This window comes from Merops nubicus, unplaced genomic scaffold (genome assembly GCF_000691845.1).
Source record: "Merops nubicus isolate BGI_N331 unplaced genomic scaffold, ASM69184v1 scaffold9545, whole genome shotgun sequence".
Taxonomy (NCBI): domain Eukaryota; kingdom Metazoa; phylum Chordata; class Aves; order Coraciiformes; family Meropidae; genus Merops; species Merops nubicus.
In genome coordinates this window covers 28,633-41,497 of record NW_008610230.1, presented here as the reverse complement: position 1 = coordinate 41,497, position 12,865 = coordinate 28,633, and the positions used below count along the sequence as shown (strand labels likewise).

The 12,865-nt window shown below is 46.0% G+C and overlaps 1 protein-coding gene across 1 annotated transcript; it reads left to right on the top strand.

The window, feature by feature from the left end:
* Positions 1 to 82: 82 nt before the first annotated feature.
* On the top strand, positions 83 to 11,568 carry LOC103773472 (histamine N-methyltransferase A-like). The gene is made up of 8 exons (XM_008940840.1): positions 83 to 108; positions 2,408 to 2,469; positions 3,706 to 3,844; positions 5,541 to 5,593; positions 8,669 to 8,776; positions 8,892 to 9,022; positions 10,055 to 10,148; positions 11,213 to 11,568. Exons 1-8 carry the CDS (start codon positions 83 to 85, stop codon positions 11,566 to 11,568), a joined length of 969 nt encoding a protein of 322 aa, XP_008939088.1.
* Positions 11,569 to 12,865: the final 1,297 nt, after the last annotated feature.

The window sequence follows — 12,865 nt, the reverse complement described above, 5'->3', positions numbered from 1 at the left end:
AGGTGGACATGCCCAGGTAGGGCCAGCGCCTCGCTCGGCCCTCGACCCGCTCCCTGCCCCCTGTCCCACCGCAGCACCCGCCATGGAGCCAGCCCCGGAGATGAAGAGGTACGTGGGGTTGGGAAGGGGCGAAGGTGTGAGCAGAGCCAGCCCCGCCGCCCCTGGGCCACAGGTGGAGGTGTGTAAGGGGGGAGCAGTAGGATCTGCCCTTGCCCTGGGAGGGGTGGGGGCTAAGCGAGCCTTTGTGAGGAGACCTATAACCCCTCACCAGCCCCAATTCAGTTACGATGAACTTAGGAGTGGCAAGGATGTTCTTGCAATCTGTGTTGATGGAAACATCTTGAACATAATCATTCTTTTGACTTAGAGGTGCTGTGTCCCTTATAGTCGCTCTGTGAATCCCCTCTGTGCCCTGCTTGTGCAGTCTGTAATGCAGCCTGCCCAGTTCATGGAGGGAAAGAGGCTTAACCTGGCCAGCTCTGCCTCAGCCAGGAGCTGTGGCAGCCCCAGCTGCCCACGAGCATCCCGCTCCCTGCCGCTCGCTGCGGCCGTCCTGCTGTGGGTGTCGGGGTCCTGGGATGAGCAGTACCAGCCCAAAGTGTTGCAGACAATTTTTCAAATCTGTGCTAGACTTTAAGCCAGATTTTAGAGCATGTCCATTTGTTCCTAGCAATAATTAAACCTGTTTCACCTTCCCATCAAGAAATGTTAATCTATCTTAGAAGCCTTAAGGGGAGAAACAGTAAAAATAGTGGAAAAGTTCTCTTGGTGTCATCCATCCCAGTGAATACTTGTGCTGCACTTTGTAGAGGTCACCTGGCAGGTCTCCTGGGATGGCTGGAAACATTTGACCGGTCAGAAATGGAGTTCGTGTCCTGGGACCCCAGAAGTTGTTCCTCTCTTTGCATGGGAAGCCGCACTACCCCTCGACATTTTAGTGGGAGACTAGTTCTGAAAACCATCTTGCTTAGTTCAGCCAGCTGAGAGGACAGAATAATCCTCTGTTTTGACAGGCAGAGACTGAGGAGGTCAGAGGGCTGAGTGGAAATTGGAGGGACTGGCCTGTGGCCAAGCTGGAGCTTATGGAGTTGGGCCGAGGTCGGGCTTGTTACAGCTGAAATTCGGAGAGGTCTTTTCTGGGGAGAGGTGAGGCCAAGGTGGTGGAACTGAGACCTTTGACATACTTCATGGGAGGCTGGTACGTGACTTTGGCAGTGTACTCAGATGAAGTCAACTGGACTTGTAGGACTCTGGCAGCACCCCACTCTCTCTGAGACATCTTAGTCTTTGCTTGCCTTCATCAGCCAAAGCAGCGTGTTATTTGCACACGTGGCCGCTTCCTTCCTACCTGCTAGCACAGTCATTCCATATTTATATCTCAAAGTCCCACTACAAGACTCTTTTCTACCTCCTAGCTTGTTTCTTATTCATGCAGGAGTATTTTTTTTTCCTGGCAGCCGGGACTTGTGCTATAGCTTGCTGCTATTGTGACTGCTTGTCACAAAGCATTTTCTATCAGCAAAGCTTTGGGAGCAGCCGCATGTCTAAAACCAGGTTATATATTAATAGCACCCGTATGTCCTGCCGTGCATCTTGTTATTGAAATGTGGTTACTGAGAAGATGACTGTTCCCTTCTCACAGACAGGCCCACCCCAACAATTTCTTTGTAGAAGTGAAGTCCTTGGTCCAATTTGATTTCATCCCTTCCTTTGGGTAGTGGCACCTCATCCCTTTTTTATAGGTGAAGCATGTTGTCAAGGGAAAGTGAAGATGAGACTCCATTGCTGGAAGTCTTCACCAAAAAATAACCCAAACTAAGAATGAAAACATCTGTGGTCAAATGGTGTTTTGACTTCTGCCCTCTGAGCCCTGTACCTTCTACAGGTTACCTATGGTAATATTTGCAGCCAGGAAAATCTGAAGTTAAAAAAAAGGAGAAAAAGAACCAGAAAAACCCACCAAAGCTAAAAGGTCCCTGAAACATTGGGCCAAGCAGATCTTTTAGCACTTCAGATGGTGAAGCTCACTATAACCTTTTCCTAATTTTGCTGCTCTTGCTTCTGCTCAATTAATGATTAAAGGTTTCACAGAGTTTTTTGTATCAGTTAGCCCAATACCTTCTACTGCATTGACTGGTTAATGATTCTTCAGAGGTAGGAAAAGCTTCCACAAGACATCTCAGCCAAGCACTGGTGCAGGTGACCAGTCATTGCTGATACTTAGGGGTGATCAGCTAACCAAGAAAGTTTTGCTTTCTTTAGTCTAATAAAAAAGAACAAATAACATTGATTATCAGGTGAGGAGAATTTATCCTGGAGCATCTTCCTTTTGTTCTGCATTTTCAATGCAGCTTCACAAAAGTATACAGGTTCTTCAAATAACTGAAGTGCTATACTTTCCTTACAGGACTAGGTTCCCCAGCATGAACTTTGAAGCAGAGATTCTGACAGCTCCACATGATAATTCTGGTATTTGGGAGAGAAAAAAAAAAAAATAAATTAAAGTGAAATGCTCACTCAGCTTGCTATCACTACAAACATGGCTTAATTCTTTTAGAGTTATAAATTACTTAAAACAAAAAAGGGAACAGGATGTTAAACTGACTGTATTTCAAGTTTGTTAGGGTATAGTTCAAAGTGTGGAGGATAGATATTGATATCTTTACCTTCAGTAGGGCTGGTCGTAGGGTCTCCATACATACCTACAAGAAACACAGCTGCCAAAGACAACTTTTTCCTGTTGAGTGCTACCTTCCCAATGCTGATCTCACACACAGAGGCTGCCACTGTGTCTGCCTTCATACTGCAGCCCTCTGAGAGAAACCCCAGAGCCAGTACTCGGCTGCATGGCATCTTCTCATAACCCTCAAGTCTTAGTCTAACTGCTGCTCTTCAGAGCCAAGCAGTTGGCCAGAGCGTGTGCCCTGGCAGTGCTGCTGCCACTAGGATGAGACGGCAGGAAAGTGAGTTTTTGCAATAATGGCTTGCAACCCTTGAATAGCCCTGGATGTTGGTTCAGAGCTAGTAATCGTGGTCTCAGCCACCCACCTTTGAGCATGAGCCTGTTCAGATGAAATGCTTTTGCTACCAGTTGCCCTCCTGGCCAGGAGCTGCAGTTCCCAGCAGGGAGTTCACCTCTCCAGCAGCGCGTTGCAGTCCCGTGTTGGCAAGAGATGGAAAGGAGGTGCCTGGGGTTCACTATTTTTGCTTCAGCTGCAAAAGGCAGTTTTTGTGTTGCGTCACCCCTCGTAGCAAGTGTGCCAACAGCTGATTTCAGTTACACTGTCCAGCAGGTGTGAGCTGCAGCCTCTCCAGGTCTGGACCTGCCGTGTGATTCCCTTCACCGTCTTGCCTTGAGTCTCCCATAAAAACACTCCAGCTACCTCCCTTTTTGCAAACCAATGCCCATACCCAGCTAAGCATTTTAGAAACATTTTCCTCAGGCTGACCTGTAGTCATGAGAGACTTAACAAATACATTGAAGTCAAAGGGCACCTAAGAGTAATTTTGAAACCCTGAGTGTGAACAAGTTGGAAAGTTTTCACATGAGCCCATCTGCATGGACAACCCTTGGGCCATGCCTCCTCTGTACCATCTTCCCAAATCTCTGGCTGCTGTTGGGTTGGGCTTCTTTCACAAGGTAAGTGCTTTGATCCTTCACTTGCCTTGAATCCACTGACACTCAATTCATATCTGTTTCTCAAGAGCTATATGTGATCCCCTCCATGCGAAGTCTCACAGATGAGGAGTATGTAGAGGCCTTTAAGTCATTTTTGGATCATTCAACAGAGCACCAGTGCATGGACGAGTTCAACAAGGAGGAAATGCCCAACATCGTGGCTGGGTAAGGAGCACTTCCACTGAGGTGGGGAAGCCATCTGTTATACTGGGAGGGCAACCTCCATACAAGGGTCAGCAAATGTTTTAAGGATTTTTTTTTCTGGGGCAAGAGTTAAATTCTAATGCTTTTTGGTTCTAAATCCTTTAATAGCAGTCTTTCAGATACTCTGTTTAATGACTCCAGAATATGTGCTTTTTCAATTAATCCACCGTGCTGCCTCTTGGCTTGTGTTAAGGAAAGAACCAAGACCTCATTTTCATGACCATCTCTTTTCATTAGCTGATTTTCCAAGGATTAATGTTGTTTGTTATTTTGTGGTTTGTGGGTTTTATGGTGTGGGGTTTTCTTTGGGGGGGGAAAAAAAAAAAAGCTTTCTTGTGCTCTCTGCCTGCTTTTGGGACTTCATCATACATCAGTCCTAACTGAAACACATCTCTAATTCTCTTCTAGTGACTAATTCTTGATTTTCTCAATCCCCTAAGACTTCCTTATTTCTATCCTAAGTCGATTTGCATTGCTTAAGTACCAAATGATAATCAGTTTTGTGAAGTACCAATGTAATATATTAAGCCTGGATGACTGCAGATAGTTTTAGAACAACCTACATCTAAACCCCAAGAAAGCCCTTTCAAGTCTGGATAAGTTCTGGATGCCATAGAAACTGTATTCTCCATTGAGAAAGAAATTTAGGCAGGCAATTTTTTATCCTCCAGATCAGACATACATATAGAAAAGAAGCAATAAAATAATAGTTAAAAAATAATTTTTATTGGCAAATTGAAAAAAAAAAAGTTATTTATGTGAATTTTAAATTATGCAAACCATTGAGGCTTCAGTGATTGTGGGTCAAAAGGTCTTAACCCTCCTTAGGGCTAAGACTCCTTGTCTAGCTCACACCCTCCAGCATTTACTACTAGTTCCTCTCTTGTTGAGTCATTGCTCTGGTGTCTCCTGAAACTGCGTGTGAGAAACCAAATCCCCCTGCACAGTCCATGGCCAAGAGCAGAATAAGACCAAAAAGCATGCCAGAGCAGTGAGGTGCCTCAAGCTAGGGCTCCTCATCTTCCAGCCAGACTGGTTTTAAATATTCTATTAGGAACCACATGACTGGGAGTTTATTGGTCTCTCCAAAAGTAATTTTTTTACAGAAAAAAATTGTTGACGATTATGATCTTCCCTCCCAGTTTCAAACCAAGATTAATGTTGAAAATACAGGATTTCTAGTCAACTAGATAACCTGATTTTTTTTTCTGGATATTTATAACCAGTATTGGAAAGCCAAACTTGTCTCCTAAAGGTGCAGAGATTTTGCTCCAGCTCACCTTGTCCCTACATCCGCAGCAGTGCCCGTCCCAGACAGGCAGAGCCCCACTACCCCTGGAGGGAACCCTTCACCCTGGGGTTCCCTGAGGCCTTTCTGCATGGTGCCAGCCACAGCTTGAAGTAAACTCTCTGGCAAAGGGTGAGAAACTCTATATCCTGGTGCCTACTGTACTTTGAAATGTGAGCTTGTTTATACAGGGCTGGCTCCCACCACGCCACTGGTTATGGCTGGGCTCCAAAGAGGTGCTCAAATTTCTATCCCAGTTCACATGGCAAAACATTAAAATTTCTGGGCCTACATGGGACCCAAGATATTAGAATTAAAGCATGGGTTTGTCTGACACAGTGGCTAAGCAGTGTGCATTTCTAATTTCAGTCTCAGCAATGGAAAATCGACTATAAGTGTTCTGGGCATTGGAAGTGGCACAGGTAAGCAGCTTGGCAGCACCCTGATGCTGGGGAATGGGGGTCCCTGTGGGCAGCAGAAAGTGATACTGAAATTTTGAGCAATGGGGATAATGACACAGGCCTTAGTACCAGCATCTCTCATTGAAGCCGAGAATGGCAAAATGGGATAGACAGCAATGCTCCCTCCCTTCCTCATCTCTCTTCTGAGATGCTGCTGCTCAAATCTCTCTGAGAAGTGAGATGAGTGTGACAGTTTTAGCTTAGCTTTTTGATGATTCTCACTTGACTGTGAGTCTCAAAGCATGGAGTCCTGCTCTGGGTTAGGCACTAAAACATCTTCAAACCTTGTTGGACAGAATAGAGACATCTGAGAGGTGTGCACCACACAAAGTCCTGTCTTAGACTATCCCACCTGAAGGAATCTCTCTTTTTGCTTTTCTTTGAGGATGTCAGAGACCAAGGCTGGGCAGTGCTCTGCTCCAGGTGGTGCAAAACCAGCTGGTCACAGCCATTAGCATGGAGCTGCATCAGCTTTTTTTCAAGTTTTTCTTTGTTACTGCCATGCTTTATCTGGTGTTAAGTAGGGTTTAAATGCAAATGGTATTTCCCCCCAGAGAGAAACTCATGTTTTGGAAAAATAGCTTTAAAGCTGCTTTAAATGCATCTGAGTTTAAAAAAAAAAAAAAAAAAAAAAAAAAAGTGGTGAAACATCGAAATTTGCTCCTAGAGAAATTGGGAGAAAATGAAGAGTAGATAAAAGAAATAGCAGTATGGTTTATCAGCATTTGCTTTTGCTTTAAAAGTATTTTCAGCTGATTTTTAAGCATTAATACTTTCAAATTAAAGTATTTTTCTCAGTTTTTTTGCTTGTTTTCCTGAGTAAGAGAAAATAGCATTGAATTGTTTTCCCCAGTAGGGAATACATTGGAGCAGATGAGAAAGCAAGCAAGAAGAAATCATTCCATTCTCAATTACACTCTATTTTCATTAAGTAACACAAAACCAAAATTCTGACTTGCAAGAAAACACAAGGGGAAAATAGAACTTTTTGCACTATCCTGATTTTTCCTTATTTCCTCTTTAGAAGATGTTTTAATGGAAAAATAAAAACTGTAAAATGTCCTGGGACTCCTGGGTAACTGCCCCTCACGGGTGATGGGACAGGGGTACAGGCTCACACCCCCTCAGCCTGCCCACGGCTGCAAGAGCTGAACTTCTGCAGCCAGTCAGGGGAGTGAGCTAGGATGGCATTGAGCTAAAAGGTTATATCTGATCCCTGACCTTTCCAGGCTTGGATTCTGATTTCACAGAGCCCCCAGAATTAGTTTAGTTGACGAAAATATTAATGGGGATTAGTGACTGAGTCCATATCCTAAAAGACTGTTGTGGTCCAGATCACATTTTCTCATTCACCCTGTGTTTTCCCATAGCTGGTTTAACTATCTCAGCTGTAACCTTCCAGTTAGTGCCAAGGTGTGCTGCTGTCTGCAGAGCAGTCTCCCTTCTGTTTCTGGAGAACCTCTCTGTGGTTAGTGCTGAAGGGCTGCCACTGGCAGGGCAAGCTGGAACAGAGAAGTTCCTGCTCTGGAGCACCATCTCTTACCACTTGTTTTTGCAGACACCCCAGCTGAGGATGTTATTACCTGCTCATGGAAAGACTGGGTTAGGACCTCTTACAGAGATGAAGTAAAAAACCCACACCAAACAGCTTTTAAAATAGCCATTTGCTGTTGATATACCCATTTGGCACCATCAGTGGCCCCAGGGCATGGGGCAGTGATGCTCTGCCTGCTGCCTGCCCTGAGCCTGCAGGGAGCCCACGTCAGCAGCCCTAATTGCTGGTGCTCCCCACCCCAAGCACACAATAACTGGCATTTAGGTCTGTCTAAAATGATTCAGCTCCTTGCTATAGGTCTCTTCCTTCCTGTCAGCAATACTGGTCCATACACCCACCTTCAGTGGATACAGTCTCAGCCTCCTTCCTTGTGCCTTTGGCCAGCCCTGCGCCATCTCCACTGCATTCCTCAGGGGTCTTGCATATTTTTTCTCCAATTTCAAAAGACTTACCACTCCTTGGATGTCCCTGTAGTGCTGGCATGGCTGATATTTCCCTCCTTGAATTCCATTTACTGCAAGACCTGCCAAAGATGATGACTTTTCCCATAGCTGGTACATCAGCTGAAAGGCAAGGGAAGATGCAGTATCTCGTATCAAGCCCTCTGTGTGTGACATTTGCAAGGGCAGGCCTATTTTTAGGCCCCACCATCAGGATTCTTGTGAAGGTTCACTCAAGGCAGTCACCTTTACTGCTTATTTCCATAGTCCCACATGAACCAGATGGACTTTGTACACTTGGTGTATCCTGGCCTGTCTGAACGAAACTCGAGCGGCCTGCATCACCTCAGGAGAGGCTGGCAACTTCCTAGAACAGGATGATGGACTGCCTCTTGCTCCCCCAGAACTTAGACAGCAACAGAGGAGCACCAATAGCTAAATTTGCAGGGCACCTACACACAAGTAGGTGCCCAGAGCTAGGACCGTGGGGATGGTCCCCAAAGAGAGAAAACCCAGGGTACTGCATGTCAGCAGGTCTTCCCTCTTGCTATGCAGGTCCCCAGGTCTCCAAGCCATGTCACAGCAGCAGCAGAGCAGCCCTCACCTCCCTGGGGCAGTGCCAAAGGCTTGGACCACCCTGTGCCATGCTGAAGTGGCACAGCTGTGTCAAGTCCCTCCTTGCCCCCATTCAAACTTTGTGTTTCTCTTGAAAACTTATGCTTCACGATTATTGGTTTTTTTAAACATTGGCCTTTATTTTGACCTGTTTGTCCCATGACCCAGAGCATTGTCGTTAACAGGTTCCTGCACTATGGTATATCTCATCCTTGTTGTTAGTCTCATCTGCAAACAGGTAGGACTTACCTGTTACCTGGAGCAGTCAGATAAGACTGGGTTAGATGCCACCATGCAGACTGCAAAGTAAAGAATGCCTCATTTCTACTGGGGGGATTTCCTGGCAGTAGAGGTGGCGAGTGCACCAGCATCCTTTCATCACATTTATGGACTTTCTGAAGTAATGCATTTATGTTTATTGAGCAGGTGAGCAGGATTTGAAAATGATCAGGATACTGCAGGCTGTGCACCCAGGGGTCCTTATTGACAACGAAATTGTGGAGCCCAACCCACAGCACGTGGCAGCTTACAAAGGTAAGGCTATGCCTGCCTGCAGGGGGTATAGCAAGGACCACTGGTTCAAACAAAGAGCTTTTTTGCTCTTTTGTGAAATTTATGTTTTCCTTCTACTGTTTTTTTTTAAAAACAGAATTGGTGAATCAAGCTCCAGACCTGCAGAATGTCTCTTTTATTTGGCACCAGCTCACTTCCTCGGAGTATGAACAACAGGTGAAAGACAAAGGGGTACACAAGAAATTTGACTTCATCCATATGATCCAGGTAATGATGTATTGCTTTAATATAGGAATATTAGCTTTAACTGCTCCCTTCACTTCTGCTGTATGCATGAAGTTAGGGGGACCAGAGCTGAGCACAGTTCTCCCATCAGCAATAACTTCTGCAGCAGCTCTACTAACACCAAACATCATTCCCTACCCCCACCCTTGTTTTGGTCTCTGGTTTGTACTGGCTTAACTGTGTGGTGGGTAATAAAACAGGAGTACTCTGAAGTCACACATCACACAGAGACCAACATTTCTGCTTTGCTGCTGAAAAAAAAAAAACAAACAAAAAAAGCTTGAATTTTTACCTTATCAGAGTAGTTTGGATGACACCAAAGGGAAAGACTAGTGAACAAGCACCTATGACAAGTTTTGGGTGAGAAATGATGCTGCTGTGTCTCTGATACTGATAACACTGATGTTGTATGTACCAATTATATTTTGTAAAAAAAAAAAACAACCTCTTATTTTCTCACTTTAGTGGCATTTTTTTTTTTCTTATTGCATTTTGCTTTCATTTCATAAAAACTGATTTTACAATCAGAAAATGTTTCAGAGGTTTGATGACTGGGTCAAGGATTGAGCTACAAGTTCTGAGCACAGCCTTTGAGATATGCTCTGCTTTGTCCTAATGCAAATTCCTCAGTGTCTGGAAGAGGTTCAGCCTGCCCATACAGGCCTGAGAAATACCCCTGGTGATAAAGAACATCCACAGGCACCAGGGGACTCCTCTCTGCAGACATTTTCCAACCACAAAACTGCACGGGGCTTGAAGGACAGCAGTGGACAGGTCAACACCTGGCTGGTGGCTGAGGATGAGCAGAAGGGTCTGACCCCAGGCTGTTGGTGCCAGTGGAGAGCTGGTGATGCTCAGTCCTGTGGGGCATCCCTAAACGTGTGTGCTGAGTCAGGACAGGCTGGGGAGCAATCAGGAAGTAATTGAAAACAACTCTGTAGAGAGTTGAGCCTTTGAGGGGTCATTGCCTTGGGGATGAGGAATAATGGCTGTGTGTAACTCTGTCACTTCTAGATGCTGTACCGTGTGGAGGATATTCCCAATACTATCAAATTTTTCCACAGCTGCCTCAACCATCATGGTAAACTCCTGATCATAATTTTATCAGGTAAGAGGGACCTTTTATTTTTTGCCTCATTGCCAGTGTTTTGGAGAGCGTTGAAGTTTGAGAGCCACAGATATTTGCCTTGGGATTTCAGTAGTGTTTATTCTACAGCAATTAAATTTAAAAAATCTGTGTTTCATAGGGAGCATGCAATCTTGGGCTTAGCCTCTTGGATCCCAACGTCTGATGGGACCTCTTAGGCATAGCCCTCGTGCTCTTGCTTCCCTGCTTATGAAGTAGATGAATTACTCTGTACTGCAAAGAGACCTGGCTGTGAAATTGCTGGCTGGAGAGAAGTGTGGCTGTTCATGGATAAGGGTCAATCCTTCTTCATGGTGAAATCAGCACTGTAAAAACACAACCTGAGCTCTGGTGGGACACATCTTTGAGGCTCTTCCTTCTGTACAGCAATGGCCCAGAACCCAGCAGGACAACAGGTGCTGCCAGAGCTGTGGCCTTTATGGCAGGACAGGAAGAAGAGGCACTTACAACTTCATGGGACTTATGGAAAAAAGAAAGTGGTTTTTCCAGTGTGCCGTTCATGAACCCCCAGCTCATGGTGTGGTGGAAGAAGCTCACTTCCCCGTGTTTGCCTTTAAAACTCCCTCTCACCTTGCTGTTTGGGAAACAAGGCTGTTTCCCTTGCTAAGTGGGACTCACTTTTTCAGTTATGTATTCTTCAATGTGCACTTAAAATTGAGATTTGATGTATAAAAACATCCTTACTGCCCTAGCAAAGGGGCACTTAATAGGTGTCCTGCCTGTACAGGCTCAGGGCGTTGGTACCTCTGTGTGTACTACTCCTGGGCACATCCAGCCTGAGACTGTTGCCTAGGGTTTTCCTTTAAACAGGAGAGTTTTGGAAGGAGGACTGGGGGAGGTGACAGTTCTACCCCTCTCTGGGCACAGACATTTGTAAGTGTGCTCAAGTGAGGGGCAAGCTCTTCTGCTCCTAGCAAAGTCTGGGCCAGCACAGAGGGAGCATTTCAAACTCTTTTACTAGTTGCCTTAACTGGTGTTTGACTGCCTTGGTTTTGCAAAAGTGACCTTCCCTTCTGCTCTGGCAGACAGTAGTGGATGGGCCAGCTTGTGGAAGAAGTACAGACACTGCTTGCCTGCCACCGACAGCGGCCACTACATCACCTGCAACGGCATCACGGACGTTCTGAAGAGACTCGGGGTCGAGTTCTGTGTCCATGAGTTCCCCTCGGGCTGGGATATCACCAAGTGCTTTATCGAGGGGGACCCGGCTGGGAGCCTGATGATGGATTTCCTGACAGGGACAAAGAGCTTCCTGGACACCGCCCCCCTGGGGCTGCGGCAGCGCCTGCAGGAGGCTCTCTGCCAGCCCGAGTGCAGCACCAAAAAGGACGGGAGGATCATCTTCAGGAACAACTTGAGTATGATTGTGGTTGAATCCTAGAGTCTGGACCAACTGCAGAAGACAAGTTAGGGTGGGTATGGGGGCGATGCACTCGCAGAAGTGGGTAGTGTAGGAAGAAGGCAACTCGCAGGCAAAAAGGCAAGAAAGTGGGGCTCCCTTGCAGCCTCCCATTCCCAGCCAGGGTCAGCAGACACTGCAACACCAGGGATGGGCTCTTTGCCCCGCTGAGGGCAACGAGGCCAAGATTTCACCCTGGGTATTTAGTCCAGCCCTAGCAGAACATTTTCCAGAAAGCAAAGATCTCCATCTTACTAAAAGCCTACATGGACTTGTTTTTTAACAGTATGCACCCTGTCTGTGCTTTTGACACTGGGATTTCAACTTTTCTATATAGCCAGCATGTTTACATACCTACAGACGTGTCTATATGACCAGGTGCTGCTTTGCAGCTGGGAGGAGGCTGCTGCCCCTGTGCTGGCTGCATATAGACCCACTGCTTCCAGCTGTGCCAGGACAAAACCAGCAAGCTGTCCCCACTGCTTTGCAAGCAAGGTGCCTCACTGCCCCCCGACCTGAGGTGTGAGCTGCTCTGTGCTGGGCTATTGCACACGATTTTATCAGCATTGATATTTACTGCCCCAGTCTTCTCAGCATCTCACAGTATAGACATGTCTTAAAAATTTATCAGCCTTTTTGTTTGGAGAATTTTTGGATCCCAGGATGATATTTGCCCTGTGCTCTTTCAGGTAGATATTAATTTTGTTACTTTCTTACTACTGTTTTTTCTCCATACAAAATAAAAGTGATCTTAAACCAAAAAAAGTCACATCTTGGTCTGTATGTGTGGGCTTACAGAAAATGAAGAACGAAGAGGTGATTTAGTTAAAAACAACAACAAAAATGCAAAATACTGTTTTATGGAAGCATAAAGGTTTCTTGTAAGAGGAAGACGAGCCTGAGACCACGGAAGAGGTGAGTGTGAGCTGCAGCCCATCCTTGTGCTGCAGCCATCAGGGGCAGCTTGGCTCCAAGCACCATCACTGCAACACTGCACCTGTGTTACTTAAAGATAATGTATGTGCTTCAGGTGATCATATAGGTAAGCTAAGACTACTTTCACAAGGTCCTGCGTTGTTCAGAAGGCTCAAGAAGGTGCTGCCAGGGTAGACAGCTGGAAAAACAGACCCTGCATGGGAAACAGGTGAGGTTTGGTGCTGCGTTTAAGGCCATGTCGCTGTGCAGACCTTGGGCTGGGCACGTGGCAGGGAAAGGCCTGAAGTTCCACCAGCCTCATTGCAAATAGTTCTCAGGGCTGAGAGCACCTGCTCAGGTGGAA

Bases quoted from the DNA above. Each gene is read 5' to 3' on its own strand.
- LOC103773472 (XM_008940840.1), top strand. From the start codon at position 83: ATGGAGCCAGCCCCGGAGATGAAGAG. The intron at 5,594-8,668 runs GTAAGCAGCTTG...TTTATTGAGCAG, and splicing joins GGGCATTGGAAGTGGCACAG to GTGAGCAGGATTTGAAAATG. The intron at 8,777-8,891 runs GTAAGGCTATGC...TTTTAAAAACAG, and splicing joins GCACGTGGCAGCTTACAAAG to AATTGGTGAATCAAGCTCCA.